This window comes from Equus caballus, chromosome 9 (genome assembly GCF_041296265.1).
Source record: "Equus caballus isolate H_3958 breed thoroughbred chromosome 9, TB-T2T, whole genome shotgun sequence".
Taxonomy (NCBI): Eukaryota; Metazoa; Chordata; class Mammalia; order Perissodactyla; family Equidae; genus Equus; species Equus caballus.
This window is the reverse complement of record NC_091692.1, coordinates 50,322,501-50,349,779: the sequence shown is the minus strand read 5'-3', so window position 1 is coordinate 50,349,779 and position 27,279 is coordinate 50,322,501. Positions and strand designations below refer to the sequence as shown.

Sequence of the window (27,279 nt, the reverse complement as noted above, 5' to 3'; positions counted from 1 at the left end):
AAAATGCTATTGGTGGGGTAAGAGCAAACTTGAGACACAAGGGGATGTCAGCAGTTCTTGTCCTTTCCTAGAAACCATCTTTATAGCTATCTCATTTTCAATTTAGAAATGACATTAAAAAAAAATCCAATCCAACTCACTCAGAGCTCCTAAGAACAGGCAAGCTGGAGAGTGCTCAATCAAGTGCAATCAGGATTTTACACCATATCAGTAGGTTGAAATTAATTTGAAAACAATTTGCCATCAAAGTAAACTAAAACTGGATTATATTGCTAAAATCAAATTAATCTGACATGTTTATCAAGAGTGTAAGAATTCATCAATTCATCTGAAACAGCTAGTTGGAGGAAGAAGTACATTCTGAACAATTTTAAGGTAAATTATATTTTAGGAACAGAATGTTGCAATAAGATGTACAGAATACTGATACTGTAGTCCATTTTTTAATACTAAGAAAAAACGGAATAGTTAGACATTCAATAAACACATTCCAGATGTAAATTAAAAAAAAGAGAGAAATTCAATTTGCCATAGAGAACTTCAGAAGAAAGACTTTTTTATCTTACACTCAGAATTCTAGGGATTTGTGTATAAATAACAGACATTAAGCACACTTAAATATAAATTAAGATACAGCATATAATTCAATAAATAACCATAGTATGAGCTGCTCTGTCATCTCCAGTGAATAAATTTCAAAGTACTCATCTTGAGAATGGAGAAGACAGATTTTAACCTTATTCTCAATTTTGACCTTTAATAGTTCAAGCAATACCCAAATAATATTACAATGTTAGAAGTCCTTATGCCCAAATATCTTAGTTTCAGTGACAAATTTAACTCAGTGGTCACACAGGGATAAGTAGTTCCTTTCACAGTTCACTGAACTGCAAACTAGATTGTTAACGCTAGTTAAGTAGAGAATAAACCTTCAAAAAAAGTCCTGGCCAGGTTCCTGGATGTCTTAAATATATGCCAACATTATTGGACTGTTTAAATTATTAGAAGCTAAGAATATGAAGTACCTGTTAAGGTTTCAATAAAAATACTTTTCATATTTGGTAATAAATTAATTTACGTAATTGGTAATTTCAAAATAAATAAAACCTGAGTTGTAAATGCCTCCTATCCCCACCCCACCCCCAGCATACATAACCTTGTATCCCATTGTCATTTAGACCAGTGTCTCTCAAACTTTAATGAGCATACATATTCCTTGAGAATCTTATTAAGATGCAGTTTCTAATTCAATATGTCTATTGTCGGGCCTCAGAACCATTTCTAACAGGTTACAACTGAAGCAGATGCTGATCTTTGCACTACCCTTTGAGCAGCAAGGTGACCCAATATATACTGAGGACAATTTCTGGCCTATTGACTGTATGGTTTTATAGATTCAAGGCTGTAATATTTTAAAATCAGACATAACCAAAAATGATCACAAAAAGTAAGTCTTGAAAGAAAACCATGTTTCACTTAAGTGAGAGCTTAAAGTATACCAAATTGGCAGTGTTTCTACTTGTCTGAACACTGGCAGTTTTGATACATTACAATATAAATCAGGACACCAAGTTCTTGTAACTTTAAAAAATAGTTACTATAGCTTGAGGCTGTTCTCCAGCTAGTTCAAAGTCCAGAAATTCAAGCCAGTACACTGCAAAACCACTATTAAAAATCTTTTAACAGTAAACTGTCCATATAAAATTACTTGTAAACTTGCTTTAAGCTATCCCATCTCCTCCTCCTCTTTCAACAAATAAATGCTTTTTCTTCTGTCTTGTAGCTAAACAGCGTGTAATACCCAATGCCCCTCCCTTTAAGAATCGAACAAAATTGTCTCCAACCAAAGGACCCAATGCAAAAAGGTTAGCTTCTTTAATACACTCGTAGGTATATGCATCTATTTCCACAGGATTACCCTTACATGTGATTGGCTGGCTTGAGTTATGACCGAGGTAACACCCTTGCTCCTTCAGAAAAGACAGGTTGGGATGAGAACCTATCAATACTACTGCTGCAGAGAGCTTAAATATATTCTTCAATCCAGAGATGCTTTGAAGAATACATTTCATGTCCGACTTAAACGAAAGCACATGGTGTTCAGGAAAACTCGTATAATCAGATAAAAGATTTGAGTCTACAGAATATAACTGAGTACACATCATATGATAGACTTTATGGTATTCTGGATAAAGCTTTTTGGGAAGCTGTTTGAAAATTAAGCTTGGATCAGTTACTCGTCTGCGAAATACATGAATCACAGGGATATTATTGTTGTAAGCGCACAGTACTGCATCAGCTGCACTAAGCCCAGAACCTACAATTAACACTGGATCCACTTTGCCACTCAACTTTCCTTTGTTTATAGCAGCTCCAAATTCAGGCATTGAATGAAACACAAAAGGAAAATCTTCCCCTTCAATTTCCAGATGGGCAGGAGAATCCAATGTTCCAGTTGCCAGAGCTACATTCTCAGCAAACAGACAGAAGGGAACGTGGGAACCATCTGCTACTCGCTGATAACCCCTGATCTCCCAGTTTCTCTTGATAAATTGTGACTTCTCTATCTGTAAATGCCGCGTTGAAATATTTCTGTCTGGACGATCATCATCATCTTGATCTCTGTAGAGTCTTGATACAGACGTAATGTAAGTATTCTCTCTGAAATTCTTCTGAAGACCCATGACTTTTACATAATGTTTATAGTAGCGAGCTATTTCCTCTGGCATAACTCGATCCCCTTTAAGGTTTCTAAAAAAGGGAAAGGAAAAATATCTTAGCCGGATAGTACTTTTAGTTTCTATGATTATTACTTCTCTACCTAGTAAGCTATTATATCTTTTTAATTCCTCTGGACTAAGTTAGAAATTATCCTAACACTTTACAAAGAAAGCAAGGTTTTTTTTTCTTTTTAAAAATGTTGATAAATTAGTCTTATCAATAGAAATCCCATAAGAGTAGAGACTATATTGAATGCATCTTTGTTTCCCCAGCGCCTTGGCATATAGCTGTTCAGATTAGCTGCCTTTATCAATAACTTATTAAATAAATGAAGGGATTAAAATGTGAATATCTGAAAATTAGACTGTTTTATAGTCTATCTCACAATTGTAACCTATAACTAGACTGAATTATTTAGATTACAATTGTTGAGATATTGCAAGTCTAACTAATACATATACTTTTTTATTTTTAAGATTTTATTTTTACTTTTTCTCCCCAAAGTGGCCCCAGTACATAGTTGTATATTTTTAGTTGTGCGTCCTTCTAGTTGTGGCATGTGGGATGCCGCCTGAGCATGGCTTGATGAGCGGTGCCATGTCGGTGCCCAGGATCCGAACTGGCGAAACCCTGGGCTGCTGAAGTGGAGCGCACGAACTTAACCACTCGGCCACGGGGCCGCCCCCATACATATACTTCTTAAAGATAATATGTACCATCTTGACACGATTTTTAATGAGTTGCTTTCTGTTTTCATGATGAGCAAAAATAACTGTCTTTTGAACAAAATCATCTAAGTAAATAAGATATGACATTTCTTTCTGTGTTTTCCTACTCATAAAGAGATCTATAAATGTAATCTGCTCTTTATGAAAAAATGCACTAGTACCTCTTTCATTTTCCACTTGAACTTTAAAGCAGTGGATATTAGTAGCCCTAAACACTGTACCCCAATTAGAGATAAATAATAATAAAAACATACCTACCCAAATTGTTTCACATAATTCATTATAACTTGGAAGAAAGTCATAAAAATTTCTTCTTAAAATTTAATTAAGATTTAGAATGTATTAACTATTTTTATAGAAACCCTATGTAGTAGTTACTACTATTATTATCTCCTTTTTACAAACTAGGAAATTGACAGCAGTAATTTAAGTTGTTTGGCCAGGGTCACAACATTAGAAGTTGTACAGTCAGGATTCAAACCCTCCCACTCTCTAGAGATCTAAGAGTCTTCTCAACACTATGCAAAGGCAGGAACTAAAGCTAATTATTTATCACAAGACTCATTTTCACATATAATTTCAATACAGAGTATGCCCAACTTAGAAGGATGAACACTGCTGGTATATAAATCACATAATCCCTTTTTTACCCACATCACAAAGGGAAGAATATTGAGCAATTTCACTTGATTGCTTAAAAAGAATCAAGAACTCGTACAACTTGCCTGATTTTGCAACTTTACATTTCAAACTCATATAAAATTCCATTTTAAAAAACCCAAAAGGAATGTGAAATGTTTAATCTCAATTATTCATGCTGGTCTAAATTTGCTCTCCTTAAATCTTCTCAAATTAAGGATAATTTCTGTGAATTAACATGGTTTCTACCTGGCAGGAAGTCAAGCATTCAAATGTTATAGCCCTGTTCTAACTAACTTCCTGCTTTATTGTTTCTGTGAGCAGTCAAATTAGACTAGGTTCTCTGGATTAGTAATTCCTATCTAATTTAATATTTACTATCCTTGAAAATAATGGGGCTTTTCATATTTCTCTTTTTAAATTTCAAGTTCTTTCTCCCAAAATAAATGAACTTGTACTCTTCCAAGTTGAAATTTCTTTTGAGTTACTCCTACTTTCATATTTCTTATTAAATATTTACCTCTATATCCAAGGAGCCAATCTCACAGATTCTAGTTTATTCCATCATTCTAAATTATAAATCATATACACTCTTCTACGCTGAAAGTCAAACACTTTTGTATGTATACATGAGATATGCATACATGAAGTTATGTATCCACTAACAAAATAAGTGTAGAAAGGATATGTGGGTGGATGAGAAAGTACTAAACGTAGAGTGGTTTAACAGGAGAGTGGGATAAATCCACGATTAACAAAGAAATCAAAGGAACCCAATCTGGGGGCTGGCCCCGTGGCCGAGTGGTTAAGTTCGCGCTCCGCTGCAGGCGGCCCAGTGTTTCATTGGTTCAAATCCTGAGCGCGGACATGGCACTGCTCATCAAGCCACGCTGAGGCAGCATCCCACATGCCACAATTAGAAGGACCCACAACAAAGAATATACAACTATGTCTCAGGGGGCTTTGGGGAGAAAAAGGAAAAGAATAAAATCTTAAAAAAAAAACAAAAGGAACCCAATCTGTAGACAATCCCTTACCTCTGTGTGCTTAGTTCTATAACATCTCCAAATGTAAACTAGCTCATAATCACTGCTGGAAAGAGGTTTTATTTGAAATAAACACACATTTATATTATTCATTTACAGGATCAAAAATACTTCGAAATTTGGCAACAGATTCTTTCCCATTGTACACTAAAGAATTTGACTAGTTTAATCTTTACCTTCGTTTGCTGGACACCCAATCTTTAAATTTAAGTCCAGGTAGCTCCATCCAATTTCCAAAGCTGATTGTCAACATGGAGCCTTCCATATTCTATTTGAAGAAAAATGTACAATCAAAAAACATATTTCAGCAGTAACATGGATTTTTTTCTTTTTAGCCAAACCCACTTCAGATTTCATTTTCTCTATAAAGTAAGAATCGAGTATTTCTAAGCAGGAAGGTGGAAAAAAAAGGATAGAGGTTTGAGAAGAACTTAATAAGGAAATAGTAAAGGATTGCCAAATGTAGTGTTCAGGACCCAACTGACATTGGAGAATACTTTTCACAGTTGTACGAATTTTTTTCTTTTCTGGTAATGTTTTATAGGAAAAGATAAAGTGCACAGTTGTATGAATTGCTTTTCTTTGCCAAGCCCATGTGATCAAGGAAATTAGGAGAATGGTTAAGTCGATGGATTATAGAACCTAAGCTGGACAGGTAAGGAGGTTAAAAATCAGGGCCTGGAACATTCTCTGTGTTACAAGTTTAGGTACAGTGTTAAGTAACGGGGTGATGCAGCTGGAAGAACAGAAAGTTGTGATCCTGAAGATTTGAGAATTTAGGTGTTTACAAGTTGAGTAGTTAGGAAAGGTAAGAGTTACAGTGGAGCCACTGGAGTTAGTACCTAATGAGGAATGGAAGAGAAGATCATTGAGAATGAAGAGATTAAGAGACTAAGACGTTAAGGTGTTGGATCTGTGTCACGTAAAGGTAAAGTTATTCAAGGTGAAATAAAAGTTGGGATATAATGGAAGACAATGAGTTAGGTGCCACAGATTCAATAATTGAGGGGCTCATTCTGGAATGGTAGAGAAGCTAGAAAATGACAACCTGTTCAAAGGAACAAGGGCTTCTACACAAGAGCAATAGGGAATAAAGACAGCACCAATGTCACTAGCCAACCCGATAGGACATGGGGCTATGGGAGAATGAACAGACTCCACTTCAGAGAGCTGGAGCGAGGGTGGTATCTTCAGGAAAGAGCAAGCTTTCAAGAAAAGAAGCAGAAGTAGGACATAACTGAAATGAGTGTAGGAAAGCTTGTTTATTACTAAATGGAGTTGAAGGGACATAGAAAGTCTGGAAGTGAGGAAAGTGGTGAGAAATTGGATCACAAGAGAAACAGAGAACTATATAGGACTAATATGAGAGGAAAAAGACTTAGGGAGCTTACATTTGAGTAATAACCAAGGTTAACTGAAATGTATGTGAAGCACCACAGGGGAGATAACTGCCTAAACAAACAGTCCTACAGTCAAGCACTATGAGATTAAGAATAAATTACAGAATGCAGAGGTGGGGACAAATAATTATGCCTGGGAAAGTAAGGAAGCTTCATAGAAGTGATGCTTGACAACTGGATCACAGCTCAAATATCGTTTATCTATATCCCTATTCTAGTAGATATGAGGCATGAAAAAAAATTCAGCAAGTTGTAGGTATATTTCAGCTTTAACACTGACTCAAATGTGTTTTCAGCAATCAAGGCTTAACCATACTTTAACTTTCCTATATATATAAGTGGAAGAAATGAAGTAACAGAGATCAATTATTGCCTGCACATTTTTCTAAGCAGAAAAATATAAGTACAATATAAAACCTGAGGAACTTAGAGAATGTAGTCTAAAAACTTTTTAAAAACATATTATGGCTTTTTCAAGAAATACAGTTTTATTAAGAATGTTACTTATTAATAGAGCAAATTTAAACACTTAAGTTAAAAGGCACAGATAATTTGGTAGTTGCTACCTATTACCATAAAGAGAATTAAGATTAAAAAGAGTCAGTGAGGGGCCGGCCCAGTGGTGCAGTGGTTAAGTGCACACGGTCCGCTTCTTGGCGGCCCGGGGTTCTCTGGTTCGGATCCCGGGTGCGGACATGGCACCACTTGGCACACCATGCTGTGGTAGGCGTCCCACATATAAAGTGGAGGAAGATGGGCACGGATGTTAGCTCAGGGCCAGGCTTCCTCAGCAAAAAAAAAAAAAGAGGAGGACTGGCAGTAGTTAGCTCAGGGCTAATCTTCCTCAAAAAAAAAAAAAAAGTCAGCAATATATTTAATCTAGAAAGTCCCCAAATACCCTGAAACAATCAGTTGAAAAATTAAATGTAAACAACTTTAAGACATGTAACACTGCACGAATACAGGAAGATCTAAGTGAAGTTTGTACTAAATATTGGATATTTAATGTTAAAATTCCCATGAAGTCTATTTCATAAATATAGCAAAAATTATTTATTTGTACAAGAAATGAGCACTCACTAGACACTGTACTAACTGCTAAGGACACAAGAGTGAAGAATTATTAGTTGCTGCTCCCTAATGAAATGCGCTATTGGTTCTCTGGCTTAACCTCTGCTATGAACTGAACTGTGTCACCCCGAAAACTCCATATGCCGAAGCCCTAATCCCCAATGTAATGGTATTTGGAGATGGGGCCTTTGAGAGGTAATTAGGGCTAGATGAGGTCATGCAGGTGGTGCCCTCACAGTAGTATTAGTGGCTTTATAAGAAGAGAAAGAGAGAGAGCACTCTCTCCACCATGTGAGGACACAGCAAGAAAGCAGCCATCTGCAAACCAGGAAAAGGACCATAACCATGAACTAAATACACCTTGATCTTAAAACTTCCTACCCTCCAACTGTGAGAAATAAGTATCCGTTGTTTAAGCCACTCAGTCCATGCCCAAGCAGACTAATACAACTTCTTTCTTTTACAATACTTTTCATTTACAATCTGGAAAATACAGGAAAAATAATGGATATTGGCATGAAATACTGTGTGAGATTTTGTAAACTCTAAAATGAATAAATTTTTTACTATGCAAAATATTCTTGAAATATTTTCTGTATAATTCTTATAAAATAATATAGAGAAACACTTATTCTAAGACTATCACTAATCAAATCTGGCTTAACTTCTACTAGTAATTAACCCATATTTAACTGAACAGCATTAAAATTCTCAGCTAAATATTTGGTAAACATCATATAACATTGTATCATAATGTTTAAGAATCAAAATGGTCTTATCAAGATGACATATAACAAAAATGCTAAGAAAAATATACTTACATGCCAAGCTCCACCAGGTGGACCTTTACCAAGAACTAAGTGAGGGATATAATGATGTTGTTCTAATTTCCAATGCAAAACAGATGGATAATCATACCCGAAGTCAGCATCTGGATGAAGAAGTGTGTCGAAAAGTACTGCAACTGGATTGGATGATCGGCCCTCAAGGCCCTCAGACAAGTATTCTAAGTCCTGAATGAATTTTTTAAAAAAGAAGGAAAAAAGGTAGATAGAATTTAGAAAAACAAACACAGCTATCATAATAATAGTGAAGGCCACTGCTCTAATCCAGCATTACCCAGATAGTGTGCTACAGAGCAGTGATGGTCCTTGAGATCTGGTTAGATTCTTTGGTCAAATAAATATGAGAAAAGGTTGGGTTTTAACAAATCTAATCAGATCCTTTTACTGTAAAACTTGAAGATGCTTTTAATATGCTAATATACCTTAATATTTCTACCTTGATGCTCCAACAATAAAAAGCAGCACTTCCCAAACTTAGTTGAGCATAGGGCACCTATTAAAACTCCATCATAAAATAATTTAGGGAATTCTGCTCTAAACCAATTCAGGAAAATAAAGAGAAGTAACTCAGCAAAACATATTTACAAAATTTAAAGTTAAAATGATAGAAAATGTTATTTAGAAGAAAGGATTTTCAGCTAAGAAACACAATGCTTCTGTAAGTAGAAAAACAACCTGAGTATTAAAAAAAAATTTAAAAGATTGACATGTAATAATAATAACATAATAATAATATAATGATAATACTACCTGATCAACAATGGAAAGATGTCTTGCTTCTTCTAATTTACTATGTAAGATTGTATTTGGATGTATTGCTTCTGATGACAAATATGGTCTATAGCCTGATAACATATAAGAAAGGCAGATTCCTGAAGGTCCATTTCCTTTTTAAAAAAAAAAGTGGAGAGAGGTGTGTCATGCATCTTAATACTCTTGTTCCTTGGCTTTTCTCGCTCACCAATTCCTCCTTCTCTAAACTCTTAAAACCAAATATTCACAAGATTCTGACTTCTGTCTTCTCCTGTTTTCTTTTGGGAGTCTCATCTACTTAAGCTTCAACTCCCTATTGCTACTGAATCCCAAAATTAGATCTCTAGGCTGACCTCTTCCCCAAAAATACATCCCACCATGCTATTTCTTCACTCCACCTGACTGACCCACTAATAACTTAGTCACAATGTTTTCAAAAGCAAATTCATGAGTTCCTTCATTTAGGTGCCCTATCCTTTTTAAACCTCATCCCTTCTCAAAGTAAGGTACGAGCAAAATCTTAAGTTAATCAGGTTCTAATTCCAAACGTACTTTGTAAACCTATATCCATACAGTTGTCTGCTATTCTCACTCCTATACTCTCACTCAGAAGACAAAAATCTCCTCCTGTTTCTCCTCCATATTCACCTACTCCAAAATAATTTCACATTCTACATTGATGCGTTTTGGTAACACGTGGTCCTCGTCATGTTACCCCCTCTATTCTAAAGGCCTTAATTGCTTGTTTCTGACTACCCAGTGTTCTCCATGTTCTGGTCTCAACCATGTTTCCAGTTCCATCTCCTATTACTGCCTTCCTATATTTTTATATGCTTTAACTAAAACCGAACCGGATTTTTTTGTTGGACCCTAACTACTTCCATTTCTCTAGTTCCTTTAGTATGGGCTGCCACTTCTTTATTATCTTCATCTATCAAAAACTGAATCCAACTAGGACAACTACTAGCGATCAGGAAAAACAATCCTGTTCCTTGCCTAATATTTTTCCTCAAATAAAATAAGCTCAAAGATGTAAATATGAAAAGTAAAATCATAAGAATATTAGAAAGCTGGATATTTCTACTTATAATGCTGGAGTGGGAAGCCTTTAAGCATGACACAAAACTCAAAAGACAAAAAGAAAAAGAAACCATTTGACTTTGTAAAAATTAAAAACAAATGACAAATAGTGGGAGTTAAGATCTGAGGTAAAGAGCTAATTTCCTGGAAGCAAAAAGAAAGACACAAAACTATGAAGAAAAATCATACAATAATATTAACACACACAGAAAAAGCATCTGACAAAACCTAACACCTATTCATGATAAAAACTCTTAGCAACTACAAATATAGGGGAACTTCCTCAACTTGATAAAGAGCATCTACAAAAAACTTACAGCTAACATCATACTTAATAGTGAGAAGCTAGGTGATTTCCCTCTAAGACTGTTAAGACAAGGATGTCTCTTCTCACCACTCCTACTCAACACACACCATGATGGAAGACCTAGCTAATGCAATAAGACAAGAAAAGGAAATAAAATTTTGATACACAGATTGGGAAGGAAGAAATAAAACTCTCTTTGTTCGTCAATGCCATGATTATCTATGTAGAAAATCTCAAAGAATTGACCAAAAAACTCCTGGAACTAACAAATAATAGGAGCAATATTACACAATATGAGGTTAATATACAAAAGTCAATTGTTTTCCTATATACCAGCAATGAACAAGTAGAATTTGAAATTATACAACACTTATATTTGCACAAAAAAGAAATACTTGGGTATAAGTCAAGCAAAATATATGTAAGATCTATATGAGGAAAACCATTAAAACTGGTGAAAGAAATCAAAGAATATCTAAATAGATGGAAAGATATTCCATGTTCACAGATAGGAAAACTCAATATTGTTAAGATGTCAGTTCTTCCCAACTAGATCTACAGATTCAATGCAACCCAAATAAAAATCCCAGCAAGTTACTTGGTGGATATTGGCAATTGACTCTCAAGTTTAAATGGAAAGGTGAAAAGACCCAGAATAGCCAACACAATACTGAAAAACAAAGTCAGGACTGACACCATCTAACTTTAAGTCTTACTATAAAACTACAATCAACAAGATAGTGTGGAAATGATGGAAGAATAATAGGCAAATCAATGGAACAGAATAGAAAGCCTAGAGAGAAAGCCTCACAAATACAGTCAACTTATTTTTGACAAAGAGCAAAGGCAATCCAATGGAGAAAGGATAGTCTTTCCAACAAATGGTACTGAACAACTGGATATCCACATGCAAAATTACGAATCTAGATGCTAATCTTCTATCTTGTACAAAAATTAACTTGAAACAGATCATAGACCTAAATATAAAACAAAAAAATTATAAACCTCTAGAACATAGGAGAAAATCCAAGTGACTTTGGGTTTGGTAACTGAGTTTTTACATATAACACTGAAAGGATCCATGAAAGAAAAAATTGATAAGCAGGACTTCATTAAAATTTAAAATTTCTGCTCTGCAATAAACACTGTTAAGAGAAAGAAAAGTCCAAGACTGGGAGAAAATATCTGCAAAAGATGTATTTGATAGAATACTTCTTTGTAACATGTACAAAGAACTCTTAAATCTCAATCAACCCCAAGAAAACAAACAACCCAATCAATTGAAAAGTAGGCAAAAGATCTGAGCAGACACCTCAAAGATACATAGGTGGCAAATGAGCATATGAAAAGATGCTCAACCTCATATATCATTACAGAATTTCAAATTAAAACGAGATACCACTACACACCTATCAGAACAGCTAAAATCCAAAACACAGAAAACTTCAAATGCTGACAAGGATGTGGAACAACAGATACTCCTGTTTATAGCTGCTGGGAATGCAAAATGATAATAGCCACTTTGGAGGACAATTTGACAGTTTCTTAAAAAGCTAAACACAGTCTAACCATATGATCTAGCAATCACACTCCTAGGTATTTAAACAAATGAATTGAAAACTTAATGGCCATGCAAAAACCTACACATGCATGTTTATAGAAGCTTTACTCATAATTGTCAAAACTTTGAAGCAACCAAAATGTCCTTCCGTAAGTGAATGGGTAACAAAACTGTGAAGCATCCATACAATGGAATAGTATTCAGTAATAAAAAGAAATAAGCTATCAAGGCATAAAAAGCAGAGGAATCTTAAATGCATTAATGCTAAGTGAAAGAAGCCAGTCTGAAAAGGCTACACACTGTATGATTCCATGTATATGACATTCTGGAAAAGGTAAAACTATAGAGACAGTAAAAGATCAGTGGTTGCCAGAGGTCGGGAGTTGACAGAAAGGATGAATAGGCGGAGCACAAGAGATTTTTAGGGCAGTGAAACTATTCTGTATGATACTATAACAGTGGATACAAGACAGTATACATTCAGCAAAACCAACAGAACTGTACAACACAAAGAGTAAACCCTAATGTAAACTACAGATTTTAGTTAATAATGTATAAACGGTGATTCCTCAATTATAATAAATGTACCACACCAATTCAAGATGTTAATAATAGAGGAAACGGCAGGGGGTGGGGAGAAAAGGAGTATATGAGAACTCTCTGTACTTTCTGCTCAATTTTCCTGTAGACCTAAACTGCTCTAAAAATAAAGTCTATTAATTAAAATAAATATTAAATAAATGAAAAATAGTGCGAGTTAAGATGTGAGGCAAAGAGCCAAGTTTCTGGAATCAAAAAGAAACAACACTCAACAGACAAGAGGCAAAGAAACAGGCAGTTCACAGAGAACTATATAGGCAGAATGCTCTCTCACTCCCAAGAACCTATTACTTTATACAGCAAAAGGACTTTGTAGATGTGATTAAATTAAGGGCCTTGGGATGGGGAGAGTACCTTGGATTATCCAGATGGGCCCAATATAATCACACAAGTCCTTAAAAATAGAGCCTTTCCCAGCTGGGGGGAGGCAGAAACATGACTATGAAAAGCAACTTAAAGAGCGAAACAACATTGCTGGCGTTGAAGATGCAGAAGGGGTCCAGGAGCCAAGGAATGCGCTAGCCTCTACAAATTGTAAAAAGCAAGGAAACATTCTACCCTAGAGCCTCCAGAAAGGAATGCAGCCCTGCTGATACCATGATTTTAGCCCAATCAGACAAGTGCTGGACTTCTGCGAGATAAATTTTTTGTTTAAAGCCACTAGGTTTGTGGAAAAGTGTTATGACAACACAAAACCAATACCTCTATTAAGGAAATTAGCTCTTTATCTATGCTCAGACTGGTGGTGATACTGCCGGCAGTAATGGCTCTAATACATTAGGTTAAGCTACTCATTGGCTAGCTGGGGCAAAATAGGAATGGACTGTTTTGGAGCGAGTGCAGTGGGCAGGAACAGATGAAGGTAGTTTTTCCTCTTCTAACACTCCCATAGCCCAGGTAGAACAAGACATTTACTCATTCCAAGACATGCAGGATGGAAAACCAGGGTTGGACATAAGTTGGAAAATGGAACACAAGGTATGATCTGAGATATCCTGGATGAGAACTACTACAAAAACTGTCATCTCCTCCAGAGGGCAATCTAATATAGAACTATCTTGCTTTCCTCCTTTCCTTCCTTCCTTCCCCTCATCTCCCACAAGCCAGTCAGGGGACAGGACTTTTCACTCCTTCCATTAACGTTGAAACAGGCTATCAAAGAAACTAAGGAAGTTGTATGCCATCATGGTACGTTATGTCCCCTATTCTTTCCTTCAGCTTGGCTTCACCTTATAGTACTTATTTGATTTCATGAGTCTGAATATTAGATGAAAGATATACATGACAGGTAATTAAATACATGCAATAAAACTAAATCATAAACTTTATAATTCTAAAGTAATTAGGTTCTATATATAGCTTAATTTTTAATATGCATATCTGTTGAGGTGGTACAAAGGATATATAATAGTAATGTTATGGTTCAGGTAATTATAAACATTACTGCAGAGTACTATAACGTTCATTACTAACTAAGCACTGGTTACTAACTTGCACAAGTTATTCAACTTCTGAGTTTCCCTGTCTATAGCTAGCCCTACAACATCAGAGGGCTGTCAGGTTGTAAGGCATAATCCAATAACGTACACAGAATGCTCTGTACAGGGATCTAAGAATACTGTTGTTCATCTTTACCATGACACTGTCATATAATTAACACAACCAATAGACAATATTTTTAAATAACAGAGTAATATTCATCCTTCAATGAAAAGATGTTGTATTCTAACATAGAATCTAATATCAGATTAACAAATTACTCTCTCCAATGATTTGGTTATTGGTTATTTTACCATATCAAACAACCTAAGAATACTTTTCAATACAATCCTAAGAACTTGTGCTATGTAACTGTACACTTACAAAAGTAGTAAGGATCATAACTGTAATTTAAGAGATAAAATGCGATAACTTACCTATTACTACCACAGGCAAAGTCACTGATGAATCTTCAAGTAAAGTAGTTTCTTCAACTAATGGCATAGCTTTAACTTTTCGCCCCAAATTATCACCAAAATATTGCACTAAAGAATTAAAAATCTCTCCTTCGGTTTCAGTGTCACTATAACTTCTTTTTTAAAAAAAACATGGAACAAAATGAGACACATAAAGTCAATATAGCCCTTATAAAAATCTGTCATTACTCAGATTTTATTTAGTCCATAAAATATTCAATAGTTCCATAAAAGGAAAAAAGGAAATTCTTCTGATTAATGCCTTCAAATTAACAGCTTAGCTACATGTCAACCTACACCACTTCCAATGTCAGAAATCCTGAATAGCTGCTAATATCTCTTTTGTACCTTGTAGGGAAGTCCTACATAAGACAAGTCCTAAATAAGAAGTTATTTTTAATGATCAAAGACATAGCACTGTATTGAGGATTTTTATAATTCTCTGAGAGCTCCTAGGAATGGCTAGTTTCTCTTCTTTTTTCTCACTGATAAAAAGGTGAGTGGATTAACGGCAGTATATTTAGAGTAGTCACATATAATATTTTAAAGAGAAGTTACTGTGCTTATATATTACAAATTGTGCATTTTGGTAAAAAAATGAAGTATATATCATATTTATTCTCAAGGAGATAATGAAGTATGGAAAATCTTAATGTTGATTTCTAATCTACCTTCTTTCTCAATTGCCTCCTTAGAAACTAGTTTTAGCATTCTGACGTGGCCACACAATAAATGGAGTATACTCCAAGCAGAGTTAACGTTCTACATTACATTTGAGATTACTTCAGAATAGAATCCCCAAGTTACTTTTCATCTTCATATAGTTAGCAACAGGCCAGTGTCTGGAAATATTAAACTGAATACCAACTAATGGGTGAGTGCGTTTAATACTATTACCAAAACAATAAACATGGGATGGATGGGTTGTTTCATCGGACTCATTGATTCCGGAGGAGGGTGATAAGTGGAAAGAATCACAGACCAAAATTTCTGCTTCCCTTTAAATTTACAAGTTCCCAATCTACCCTAGGATAGGGCAGAGTTCCCTAGAACACACTGACAGCTCTCCTAAACTGAAGATGTAACTTCTACCCCGAATATTTGGACTCCCCTAACTATACACGGCCCCTTTTGGCCAGAATACTCTTTGGTCGTGGCTACTAGAGAAAGCCCTTCCTCACACTGCAACCCTGCCCCTGGAAGAAATATCTTGTGCATAATCCATCCCTTTCAGATCATTCCAATTACTACATCTTATCAGATCCAGGTATACTAGCTGTCTTGCCTGCTTCTGCTTCTTGGCAACTGAACTCAACATGAATGTATTATACTCAGGCCTGTCCCTGATATTTCTCCTAAGTGTGTGCCAGAGACAGTTCTCCAGCTCCCTCAGAATGCTTCTGACCAAAGTCCTTTTGGATACCCAGGCCTGATTAATATAATTGTGGTTGTAAAGGCCACAATTCTTTTTCAGGAGATGCAGACCTCATCTTCAGTTTCTTCCAGACATCCTTACCTCAAACAGTGTTGTGTTTCTATATATATAACCTGAGAAATAATAAAAATGATCATCACTCTAAATTTCTGGCAATTAAACAGATGTCTCCTTCTTCAAACCTTAAACATTTCACATTAAAAAACAGGGAGGATATGCTTGGGGTTGACTCTTAGAGTCAACTTAAGAGTATATATATATATATACTTAGTAAGCTAGACTACTTAAATTATTATCTGATATCCTGTACACTCTGAAAGCAACTGATGATCCTTTGAATGACAGCATTTTAGCAGTTACTACCATATTTGACTTTATAAGCAAAACTCAATGATATAAAATGCCTTGGCCGGTTTCTTCAGTCTACAAATAAATACTGTGAAATGAATACTTAACATTCAAATGTTCCTTAAGAACAAGCAAACTATGGCTAGAAGAGAAGTGTTGGCTTAAACAAAGTAACTCCAAATCACTTTGCTTAAAAGTACAGCAGAATACAATTTTTGTATAACTCATTAAGAGGCATCTAATATTCTAAGTCAAGATGTCTCAAGAAATCTTTTTTTTTCTGGTAGGCCTCAATTTTAATACAGCTATCAACTCTATATACTGACTATACATTTTATAAGCAAGTACTTTTCATTACATTGGACTTGTCCTCTCAAAGAAGTGGTTTATACTTAAGAAAAAACTTGAGAGGTTAAGACAATCAGAAATAAAATGCCTCCCCTGTTGGGCTTCTATTAACCAAGAAAGACAGCTAGCTTTCAAGAGCCCCAAAACATAAGAAACGTAACAGCTCATTTGATTGGGGCCTAGACCAAAGTAAATAAAGGGAGCCTGGAAAGAAAATGCCTTTTTTTTTTTTAAACAAGGCCTTTAATGAGATGTAATTCATGTATTATAAAACACCCTTTTAAAGTGTACAATTCAGGGTTGTTAGTTTTGCAATTACCACCACTAATTCCAGAAAAATTTTTATCACCCCAAAAGTATACACCCCTGCCACCCCCCCAGCTATTAGCAACCGCAAATCTACTTTCTGCTTTATTGGATTTGCCTATTCTGGACATTTCATATAAATGGAACCCCTTATACATTATGTCGCCTTCTGTGTCTGACTTCTTCCACTTAGCATGTTTTCAAGCTTCACCCATGTAGTAGGACGTACTGGTACTTCACTCCTTTTTATTCCTGAATAATATTCCATTGCATAGATATAATGTTTTGTTTAATTCATTCATGAGCTGATGAACATTTGGGTTGTTTCCACTTTTTGACTATTATGAATAATGCTGCTATGAACATTCACGTATAAATTTTTGTGTGGACAAATGTTTTCATTTCTCCTGCGTACACTCTCAGGAGTGCATGCAATGACTGAGCCATAAACTCTATTATATTTAACATCTTGAGGAATTGCCAAACTATTTTCCAAAGTCGCTATACCATTTTACAACACCAACAGCAATATATGAGAGTTCCAATTTCTCCATATTCTCACCAACACTTATTTTTTAAACTACCCTAGTGAGTGTGAAGTGGCACCTCATTGCAGTTTTGATTTGAATTTCCCTAATAACTAGTAATGTTAAGCATCTTTTCATGTACTTATTGACCATTTATTTATCCTCTTTGGAGAGACACTCAAATTCTTTGCCCACTTTCAAATTGGATTGTCTTTTTATTGTTGGGCTTTAAAAATTCTTTATATATTCTGGACACAAGTCCTTTTCAGATACATAAATTGCAATATTTTCTCCCAATCTGTGGGTTGTCTTCTCATTTTGTGTGTTTTCTTTTTTTTAAAGATTGGCAACAGATTTTAGCTCAGGTGCCAATCTTTTTTCTTCTTCTTTTTCTCCCCAAAGCCCACCAGTGCATAGTTGTATATTCTAGTTTTCTAGTTGTAGGTCTTCTGGTTGTACTATGTGGGACGCCACCTCAGCATGGCTTGATGAGTGGTGCCATGTCCGTGCCCAGGATCCGCGATGGCAAAACCCTGGGCCGCCGAAGCAGAGCACACAAACTTAACCACTCAGCAACAGGGCCAGCCTCTATGTTGTTTTTTGAATCACAAAAATTATAATTTTTGATCAAGTCCAATTTATTTTTTCTTTTGTTGCTGTGCTTTTGGTGTCATATCTAAGAAACCACTGCCTAACCCAAGATCACAAAGATTTACTCCTGTTTTCTTCTACCAGTTTTATAGTTCTAGTTCTGATTCTTAGGTCTCTTATCCACTTTTAGTTATATGATGTGAGGTAGGAGTCCAACTTCATTCTTTTGCTTGTGGATATCCATTTGTCCCGGCACCATTTGTCGAAGAGACTTTGTCTGAGGATCCCATGGAAAACCAACTGACCATAAACGTAAGGATTTATTCCTGGACTCTCAATTCTTTTCCATTGATCTATATGACAGCACCACATTATCTTGGTTACTGTTTCTTTTAGTAAGTTCTGAAATCAGGAAGCATGAATCCTCCAACTTTATTCTTTTTCAAGATTGTCTTGGCTATTGCGGGGTCATTGCAAATGGATCTGCCTGTCAATTTCTGAAAAAAAGGCAGCTAGGATTTTGATAGGTTTGCACTGAATTTGTAGATCAGTTCAAGGAATACAACCATCTTAAGAATATTTTCAATCCATGAACATGAGATTCCTTTTCATTTATTTAGGCCTTCTGTAATTCTTCTCATTGATGGTTTATAGTTTTCAGTGTACACTTCTTTAAATTTATGCATTTTTATATTATTTATTTCATATTATAAAATATATATACGTAGATATTATAAATAATATATTACATTATTTATATATTTTAAGTTTATTCCTAAGAGTTTCATTCTTTTTGGTGCTAGTATAAATGGAATTGTTTTAATTTCATTGTCAGATTGTCCATTGTTAGTGTATAGAAAGACAACTGATTTTTGTATAATGATCTTGTATTTTGCAATATTGCTGAATTTATTAGGTCTAGTAGGTTTTTTTGTGTGTGGGCCTCAAGCAATTTGACTGTAGTCTATTCCAACAACCAAGTAAAGTAGAGCCAAAGTTTTACCTTATCTAAATTCTCTACACATAATTTGTTCTGATTTTCTACTAGTCTTTGGGATAATCTGTGTATATATAAACTGTATATAATCTATAATATCGGTATAAACTATTTGTAATATACCTGCATGGTATTTGATAAATCTAATACTGGTTTAACACAGACAGGAAAACTGAAGCAAGAGAAGCAAACAAAGCAAAAATATGGTTCACTGGTTTTATAAAGCAACAATGAAACAAAGACCTAATAGTAAATATTCTTTCTAAAAAATTCAGAGCCTAAGTTATAAATTTAGTATTGCTGCACATGTTTTACACACATAGAAAAATAGTTACCTACTGTTAGGCATCAAAAGACTCCTTGAAATTTAAGATGATTTTAGAGGCCTTCCATCCTGTGTTTTGGAAACACTATAGTCCAAAGCCTCAAAAAAAAATTTACAAGGACAGCATAGGCATAATACTTGGATAACAAAAACTTGTCTCACATCTAGCAATACTTCTTTAAATGATCCAACTGAAATGAAATGCTTTACTATCTGAATTTTTATAGTCTTTGGAAGCATAATCCTAAATTGTTACCAAACTGATACTACCATATGAAAAGAAGGTTCTAAAGTCACAAATGAAGTCAGTCACACTCTTCATCTTCCAGAACAGAAATATGGGGATTTCTCCCTTGGAAAGTTAATAGACAGTTCTCTCACAACACCTATCCTTTCAGAAATTTGACAAGATCCAAAATGTAGATGTCACAATCTGTTTTAAAATGTGTGTTCCTAATGAAATTGTTCCAAAAAATAGCATTAGTAAATTATAAAAATTCTCCTAAAAGAGCTGTTTTAAATATTGTTTTATTTTTTAAATTTTACATGCAACAGAGCTGTTTTTACAATGGAAATATGGTTTATTAATTAAAATTTCTATCTTTTGGCTAATATGCTTGTTTTCCTTTATCCCTCAAGATCAAAATATAGCAAATACTTTGTTTTCATCACGTCCTCCAAACTTCTGTACAAAGAGGTAAGCATATGTTACTCACCACCTAGGCTTAATTGAATAGATATGAATCCCAAGCTGCATCTTAAGAGTTCAACTGTACCAATAGATGACAAAACGCTTTTAGACAGTATTTTCTGAAAGGCGAGTTATTTAATCAGGGGCTTCAGTTTAACAAGTTTTCACCAGGGGAACCTGTTTTCCAAAACTCTCCAAAGTAGATCTGATACTCTCAAACCACTGTCTGTCAAGTAATCAACAAAAAAGTTTGCCTAGAACTTAAAAGCCAGCAGTTTATTACATAAAACAATTTTGTTAAATATCCAGAATTTAGAGACTTCTACAAAACGCACTGAGAAGCTGGGCAAGTTTGCATTATTGCTCTCTATTACAACAGCAGTTCTAAACCAGAACTGTGCCTCACACCCCTTTTGCAATTTGGTGAAGCTTCTGGACCTCTTCTTTGAATATTATTATTAAACACATGAAAGACACATAGGATTTACAAGGAAACCAATTATATTAAAATATGGTTATAAAAAGTAAATTGTGATTTTATATGTACTTTTCTACTGTATTAAGTAACAACTTCAGTGATGTATAATTACTGCATTTTTGAATAAATAAGCATAAACAGTATCTTTAGATACATGCAACTGTAATGTGATATGAAAATATTTGTGATTTTTATTGGTGACAAAGTCACAAATACTATCCTGATTTGTTGCTTATATTCGTAATTAAAGAAAATAATAGATTTTGGTTAAAATTTAGAGACTTGCACCTTTCTTTACATCCAAATTCATGGGCCACCTAAATTCTATCTACGAACCCAAATTTAAGAACTCTAGATCAGAGTTTCGTATTTCGCAGTCGCATATGTAAAGCAAGGTACTTTTAACTAATGTCTTCGCTAAGCTTAGTATTTCTTCGCCACAGGGTTAAAACCAGTTTCAAGTGTCTGGTGTTTCTCTCCACAATTGACTTAAGTATTGGCCAGCCATGCTAGATCTAGAACATACATTCAGTTTTATTTTAAAATGTGTTATCCTTATCATCCCTAAAAACTTGCCCCAGAATGTGAGTCTAGAATCGCCACATTTAATTTCTACAATATATATGGCTTACAATGACTAACATCTTAACCAGTCAGAACTTATCTGTAACTAGATCACACTACTAAACACTACCAAACATAAAATAAAACATAGTTCCCTACCTCCCTTCAACCCGGTAACTTAGGTTATTGGATTTCCTTAAAGACGGACATTTTAAACGGTGGGGGAGGGTCTTCACACCCCTTCACTAAAACTTTGCACTACTTATTAAGTCTCAGTTGGCAATGACCGACTCGCTCCGGGCCTAACCGGTCTCGCAGTCCCATGACTGGTTTGGTCCAGGGCGAGGAAAAGGGGACAAGGGAGGAGAGTTCCCGGAGCGAGCAGCCCACCCAGCAGGGGCGGGAACCCCGACTAGGTAGGAACCCGCAGGAAGCGGCGGCAAGGCGGGGCGCGACGGGAGGCCGCTGCAGACCCGGGCGCTCGCCCTCCACCCGGACCCGTCCCGACCCCGCCTGCCCTCTGCCCACCCCGGCCCCGGCTGCGGGGAAGTCACCTGAAATGACCAGCCAGGGAGCAGCGACAACACCACACCGGCATGGAACGCGGCGCACAGGGCGTATGAGCGCGAACGCCACGGCCGCCGCCCCCAGCGGGGCTGCCGGTTCGCGGCGCCCGCCCGCTCGCTCGGGGTAGAGGAATCTGCGCGACACCCGCGCCTCGCCGTTGCCGCGGCTGCCCGGAAGCTGCGGTTCAGCAGCCCGCCGGGCTCTGGCGCGCCCAAGACCCCCTGAGGCTAGCAGCTTCCGCTCCTCGCCCGCGGGGAACCAGACGCCGGCAGCGGACGATCTCGGGGCGCCGCGGTGGGGGCGGGGCGGAGCGGGGCGGGACGCTGCGACGGCGGCGCGCGGGCTCCTCCTCGCAGGTGCGGCGCGGGGCGAGGCCGGCGATTGGTGGAGCCGCGGTCGGGGCGAGGGGCTGGGCCTGACGGAGCGGCGGCTGCGCGGGCCAGAGGCCGAGGTTCGCCCGCCGACCGTACGGGTTCGGCAGCGGCAGCCCAAACGCGGGCCTTGTCCAGCGTCCCCTCCTCGTGCGCCCGACATGCGGCGTGGGGGCTTGGCGGGGCTGGGCGGATGCTCATCGAGAGGGCCGGGTGACGAGAGGAAGAGAAAAAGTTGCCGACCCCGGTAGCCGGACGGCGCAGGGGAAATCCCTGCGTAACGTGCGGCCTCTGCCATCCGAGCCTCGCGGTGTCGCCGGAGTCGGTCCGCGGGGGCCTCCTGCCGAGGAGGCCCGGGAAAGGCCGATACCCGCCCCGGAAACACTCCTTAGCGTCTTTCTCAGCGCTTGGCCCGGGCGCTGGCGCCTGGTGCTCCCGCGCGCTTCTCGCTCTTGACCCTGCATCACCGTTGCCTGGGGGAACTCACCAAACCTCAGGTGCCCGCGCCCCACCGCCAACAGTTCGGATTGTGGAAGTCTGGCTTCTCGAATGGGTCACCCTCTTTTCTTTAATTAAGCGGCTCGCAAACTTCCGCGATTGTGAGACTCACCTGTATCGCTGGTTAGCAATCTAGGTGCTCAGCCCCTCCCCCAGATTGACCGAGTCCGTTTCGAGAAGGAGGAAAGGACAGGAACATGCGTTTGTTAAATCCTTCCAGGTGATCGTGGTGTCAAAAAAGTTAGAAAAGTTATGAGTAATGAGCACACCTATTTGGTGGTGTTAAAAAGTAAAGGGGAGGGGGAAAAAAAACCTAGAAGTGATTGATTGCATATCTTGTTGAACAGAGATGGCTTTCTATCTCTCCTCCCAAAAAATCTCCAATCATTTTTGCAGGTAAAATATAAGATACGTAAGTTTCTGTTTTTAAACAGTTTTATTTAAAAGTTCTCAAGTTTTGCTGAATGCTGTCATTGAACAGACTTGCGCTTAGCAGGTATTTTAGATTCTGTGGAGCTTAAAGGAAAATTGTAGGACTCAGCCTGCTTCAAAATTTCTGTTTTTCTGTTCTTTGAATTATTGACCGTTTGACACATTCATTTTACTTGAATGTTGTTTGAAAAATGAAGCATCAAGTTTTCTGTCAATATTCATAACATTATCCTTTTAAAGAACCTAAATTCTTGAAAGCTGTGTCAATCCAGAGAATTGAAATAATGTTTATAACTACAAGAATGTTTATAAGTACTTTGTATAACTTTCCCTTTATGGCTTGGTTTTCACTTTGAGTTCTCTTGTAGTATTTTCAAATCAATAATAAAGTGGGAGTGAACACAAACCATCATAGGTAACACTCACCCAGTGACCCATCAGGGCTGATGCTGGATAAGCCTTTAACTAACTGGAAGGGAGAAACATGAATTATGACTCATTTGTCTGTCTCATTTCCTGTAAGGTCATCTTGTGGGCTCTGTTTGTATTACTACAAGAGTAGAGAAAATGTGAAAAGTAGAAAACAGTAGTCAGAGACAGAAAATAGGACAGAAAAAATATTCATACAGAATTAATCGAGGTTTTCAACTTCAGAATAAAAGTTCCAGAGAGAAGAGAAAATTGTTGGATTAAACAAGAAAAAAAATTATTCAGAACTAAAGGGAGACACGAGTCTACAAATGTCTAAGACATACTGAGTACTGAGCGAGAAAAAGAAAAAAGCCTACACGTAGGCATATCATAAAATTTAAGAATAGCAAAAATAAAGAGATGATTCTAAAAGCTTCCAGAGAGCAAATACAAGTCCTCCATAAAGGAATGAGAATTAGGCTGGTAATAGACCTCTCATCAACGGGACTGGATATAAGGAGATAAGCAATCCCTGAAAGTTCCACAGAGAAATGACTTTGACCTTGCAATTTTATACCAAGCGAAACTATGGATAAAATACGGGGGTAGAATGAAAAAGAAAATTAAGCGTAAACTGAGAAAGCTCCCAAATACTCTTTTTTAGGATGTTACCTGAGAATGTGGGCTGGCAAAACAAGGGAATTATCTAGGAAATTGGAGCAAGTTGGATCTATGAACAATAGAACTAGTTCAGACAAGCAATGAAGGCAAGTCCCAGGATAAAAACTGTGCACCAGGCCTGAGAGCCACCCATCCAAACTGAAAGGAGACTGCAAGGCGGTAAGAGAACTTCCTGTAGAAAACAAAACAGTCCCTAGATGTGACGGTATCCTGGAAATGTGGGAGAACCTATTCTAATGATGCCATAAAAGTAGACAATTCAAGACAAAAGTAAAAAGGCAATCAGAAGTCTCGTAGGGGTGGGTTATATGACAAAAACATACAAAAAACAGGAGCCGGCCTGGTGGCGCAGCGGTTAAGTTCGCACGTTCTGCTTCTCGGCGGCCTGGGGTTCGCCGGCCGGATCCCAGGTGCAGACATGGCACCACTTTGCACACCATGCTGTGGTGGGCGTCCCACATATAAAGTAGAGGATGATGGGCACGGATGTTAGCTCAGGGCCAGGCTTCCTCAGCAAAAAGAGGAGGACTGGCAGTAATTAGCTCAGGACTAATCTTCCTCAAAAAAAAATTAAAAAAAATACAAAACACCAATATAGAATACAACTTGCCTGGGCAGTAAACAATGTTTATGTGACTATAACATAAACATCGTCTACTGATTTTCAAATTTACAGTTCACCTGTAGGCAAAGCAAGAACCCCTTAACTATGATTACAGAACAGATTGTAAATGTTAACCATGACAATGTAAAAGAGAACAAGAGAGATGAAGAGAGGGGTATGGGATACAATATTCTTATTTGACAAAGTGAAGAGAGACTGTTTATAGTTGAACCAGGAAATACAAGTTTAAGTATATATGTAATTAATGGAAAAGGTAGCAATAGTGATATAATTTATTAGATGTTACAGTTAGAGAAAATTTGGGGTGGTTAATTTAGTAAAATCCTTATCTATCTTGGCAGAAAGTAAGTATGCAAAATCTAACATTGATACATCCAGAATTAACAGCATAAGTGTATTATTTAGAGATAGGAGAATAGCAATGAGGTAAATGTGATTGCCTCTGGGGAACAAGATGGGAGGAAAGGATGGGCTTGTTGCTTTTTGTGTTCATCCCATTTGAATTCATTCATTCATATAAGAAATATTTGTTGTTTGCCAGAAATGTACCATGCACACATAAGTGAAACAGAAGATTTGGAGAGACAAGATATTTTCTACTGAAACAATGCCAAAATTTGAAATTCAGTATTAGACAGCCTTGTTCTTAAAAATTTATTAGGCAATTGATGCTAACCATGTTGTTCCCCTCTTCTCTTACCCTTCCTCTTACTTTGTCATTTTCTAACACAAAGTTTTCAGTCATCTGACACCCACATCCATTCTTGTTTGTTGGTGTTATGGGGAACTCATGAATGGGGCAGCAAAGGAGAAATTGGCTTGTCCTACCTTTCCCCTCCAATGGGGTGGCCTGGAGAGGTTCCAGGATTTCTGTGGAGGGGATGCGTGGTTTTGGACTTCCAGGTAGTGATGACACTGAAGTGAGCTGCAGCAGCAAGGATGATGAGCATACAAAGCAGACTGCTTGGGAGCAGGAATGAAAAAGCCTTCTCTTTTCCACATGCTTCTCAACCATGGCTGAATATTAGAATCACCAGGGAGCACTTAAAAAACCCAATGCCCAGGTACAACCCCGTCCTATCCCACCCTCATCACTACTGATTAAATTAAAAGTCTCTGATGAAGGGACCACAGGCACGTGCTTCAAATCATTAACATACAATTCACGTGCAATTTTTGCACAATTGATTGAATTGACAAAACAAATTAGAGCTTCAAACCACTTTTCATTCTGATATTCATAATACAGGTAAAGTCTGAAAAAGAACTACATTCACTTCTTTGACCTTATAATATATAGTTATAGTGTAAATAGAAAATATGTAGCTTATTTTCATTGATAAAGTTAATTCAATGATCAAAAGCCTCCTACACACACATACGTCCCAGTTTACAGTTCTAATCTCACTTTTTATTCTCAGTGTCCCTCATGTTGTTCTCTTCAAATATAGCAGGCTATCTCCTCTCAGGATTTTGCAATGGCTGTTCCCTCTACCTGGAACACTCTTCCCACCATATCCATGTGGCTAACTGTCTCAACTCCTCAGATATCATAACCTTCTCAATGAGGCTGATCCTGGTTACCCTGTTTAGGATTGCAACCTGCCCTCCTTGTCCCAAACCTGTACTCCCAATCTTACTCTGTTCTGCTTTTATTTTTATCGTAGCACTTATTACTTTCTAACATATTATATAATTTGCCTACTTGATGTATCTACTCTGTAATGCTTGTTTTCTCCCAATAGAATGTAAACCAATAAGATAGGTATTTTTATTTTGTTCACTAATGAAACTTAAGTGTGTCGAACAGTGCCTAACCCGTAGTTAGTCTTCCTCAGCAAAAAAGAGGAAGATTGGCAGCAAATGTTAGCTCAGGGCTAATCTTCCTCAAAAAGAAAGTTATCCTCTTTAGAATCAGATTGTCTTTATTTTAACCCTTGCTTGACTACTCATTGCCTATGTATTAAATAAGTTATTCATCGTCTCTCAGCCTCAGTTCCCTCTTCTGTAAAATGAATATAGTAATAGTACCAATTTCAGAAGTCATTGTTATATTTACTGTGAAAGTAAATTAGATAATCTATGTACGAACATTTAATACAGTACATGGTTCATGACAAGGGCTCAACAATTGTTAGCAATTAACTTTTTGTGAAATATTAATCTTAGCAATACTTTTTGTTGCATTGGTTGTGGAAATAAATGAAGACCAAGGAGATGAGAAAAGCAAAGGCTATTTATTCTGAGCTTACTATAGAAATGGAGTTGGCCACTGTCACTTGCATTTTGGCAGAAACTCAAAGGAAAGCAAACAAATAGGAAAGCTTTTAGTGGAAAAAAGGGAAGTCTTCAGGTATGCCCTGGTTGGAAGCTGTTGG

General features: G+C 37.1%; 1 protein-coding gene across 1 annotated transcript; it reads right to left on the bottom strand.

Annotated features, from left to right (window-relative positions):
- Positions 1 to 365: 365 nt before the first annotated feature.
- Positions 366 to 22,578, bottom strand: OSGIN2 (oxidative stress induced growth inhibitor family member 2). The gene is made up of 6 exons (XM_005613189.4): positions 21,871 to 22,578; positions 14,668 to 14,822; positions 9,201 to 9,337; positions 8,427 to 8,618; positions 5,311 to 5,402; positions 366 to 2,751 (listed from the first exon to the last, which is right to left on the bottom strand). Exons 1-6 carry the CDS (start codon positions 21,912 to 21,914, stop codon positions 1,722 to 1,724), a joined length of 1,650 nt encoding a protein of 549 aa, XP_005613246.2. The 5' UTR covers positions 21,915 to 22,578; the 3' UTR covers positions 366 to 1,721.
- Between the last annotated feature and the right edge of the window lie 4,701 nt (positions 22,579 to 27,279).

What these genes read in the sequence shown, in the direction of transcription:
- OSGIN2 (XM_005613189.4), bottom strand. Translation starts at nt 21,914, where the DNA reads ATGCCGGTGTGGTGTTGTCGCTGCTCCCTGGCTGGTCATTTCAG. An exon ending in TTTGCCTGTGGTAGTAATAG is followed by an intron (nt 9,338 to 14,667) that starts GTAAGTTATCGC and finishes TTTTTTAAAAAG; the next exon opens with GAAATGGACCTTCAGGAATC. An exon ending in TGGGTGTCCAGCAAACGAAG is followed by an intron (nt 2,752 to 5,310) that starts GTAAAGATTAAA and finishes TCCCTTTTTTAG; the next exon opens with AAACCTTAAAGGGGATCGAG.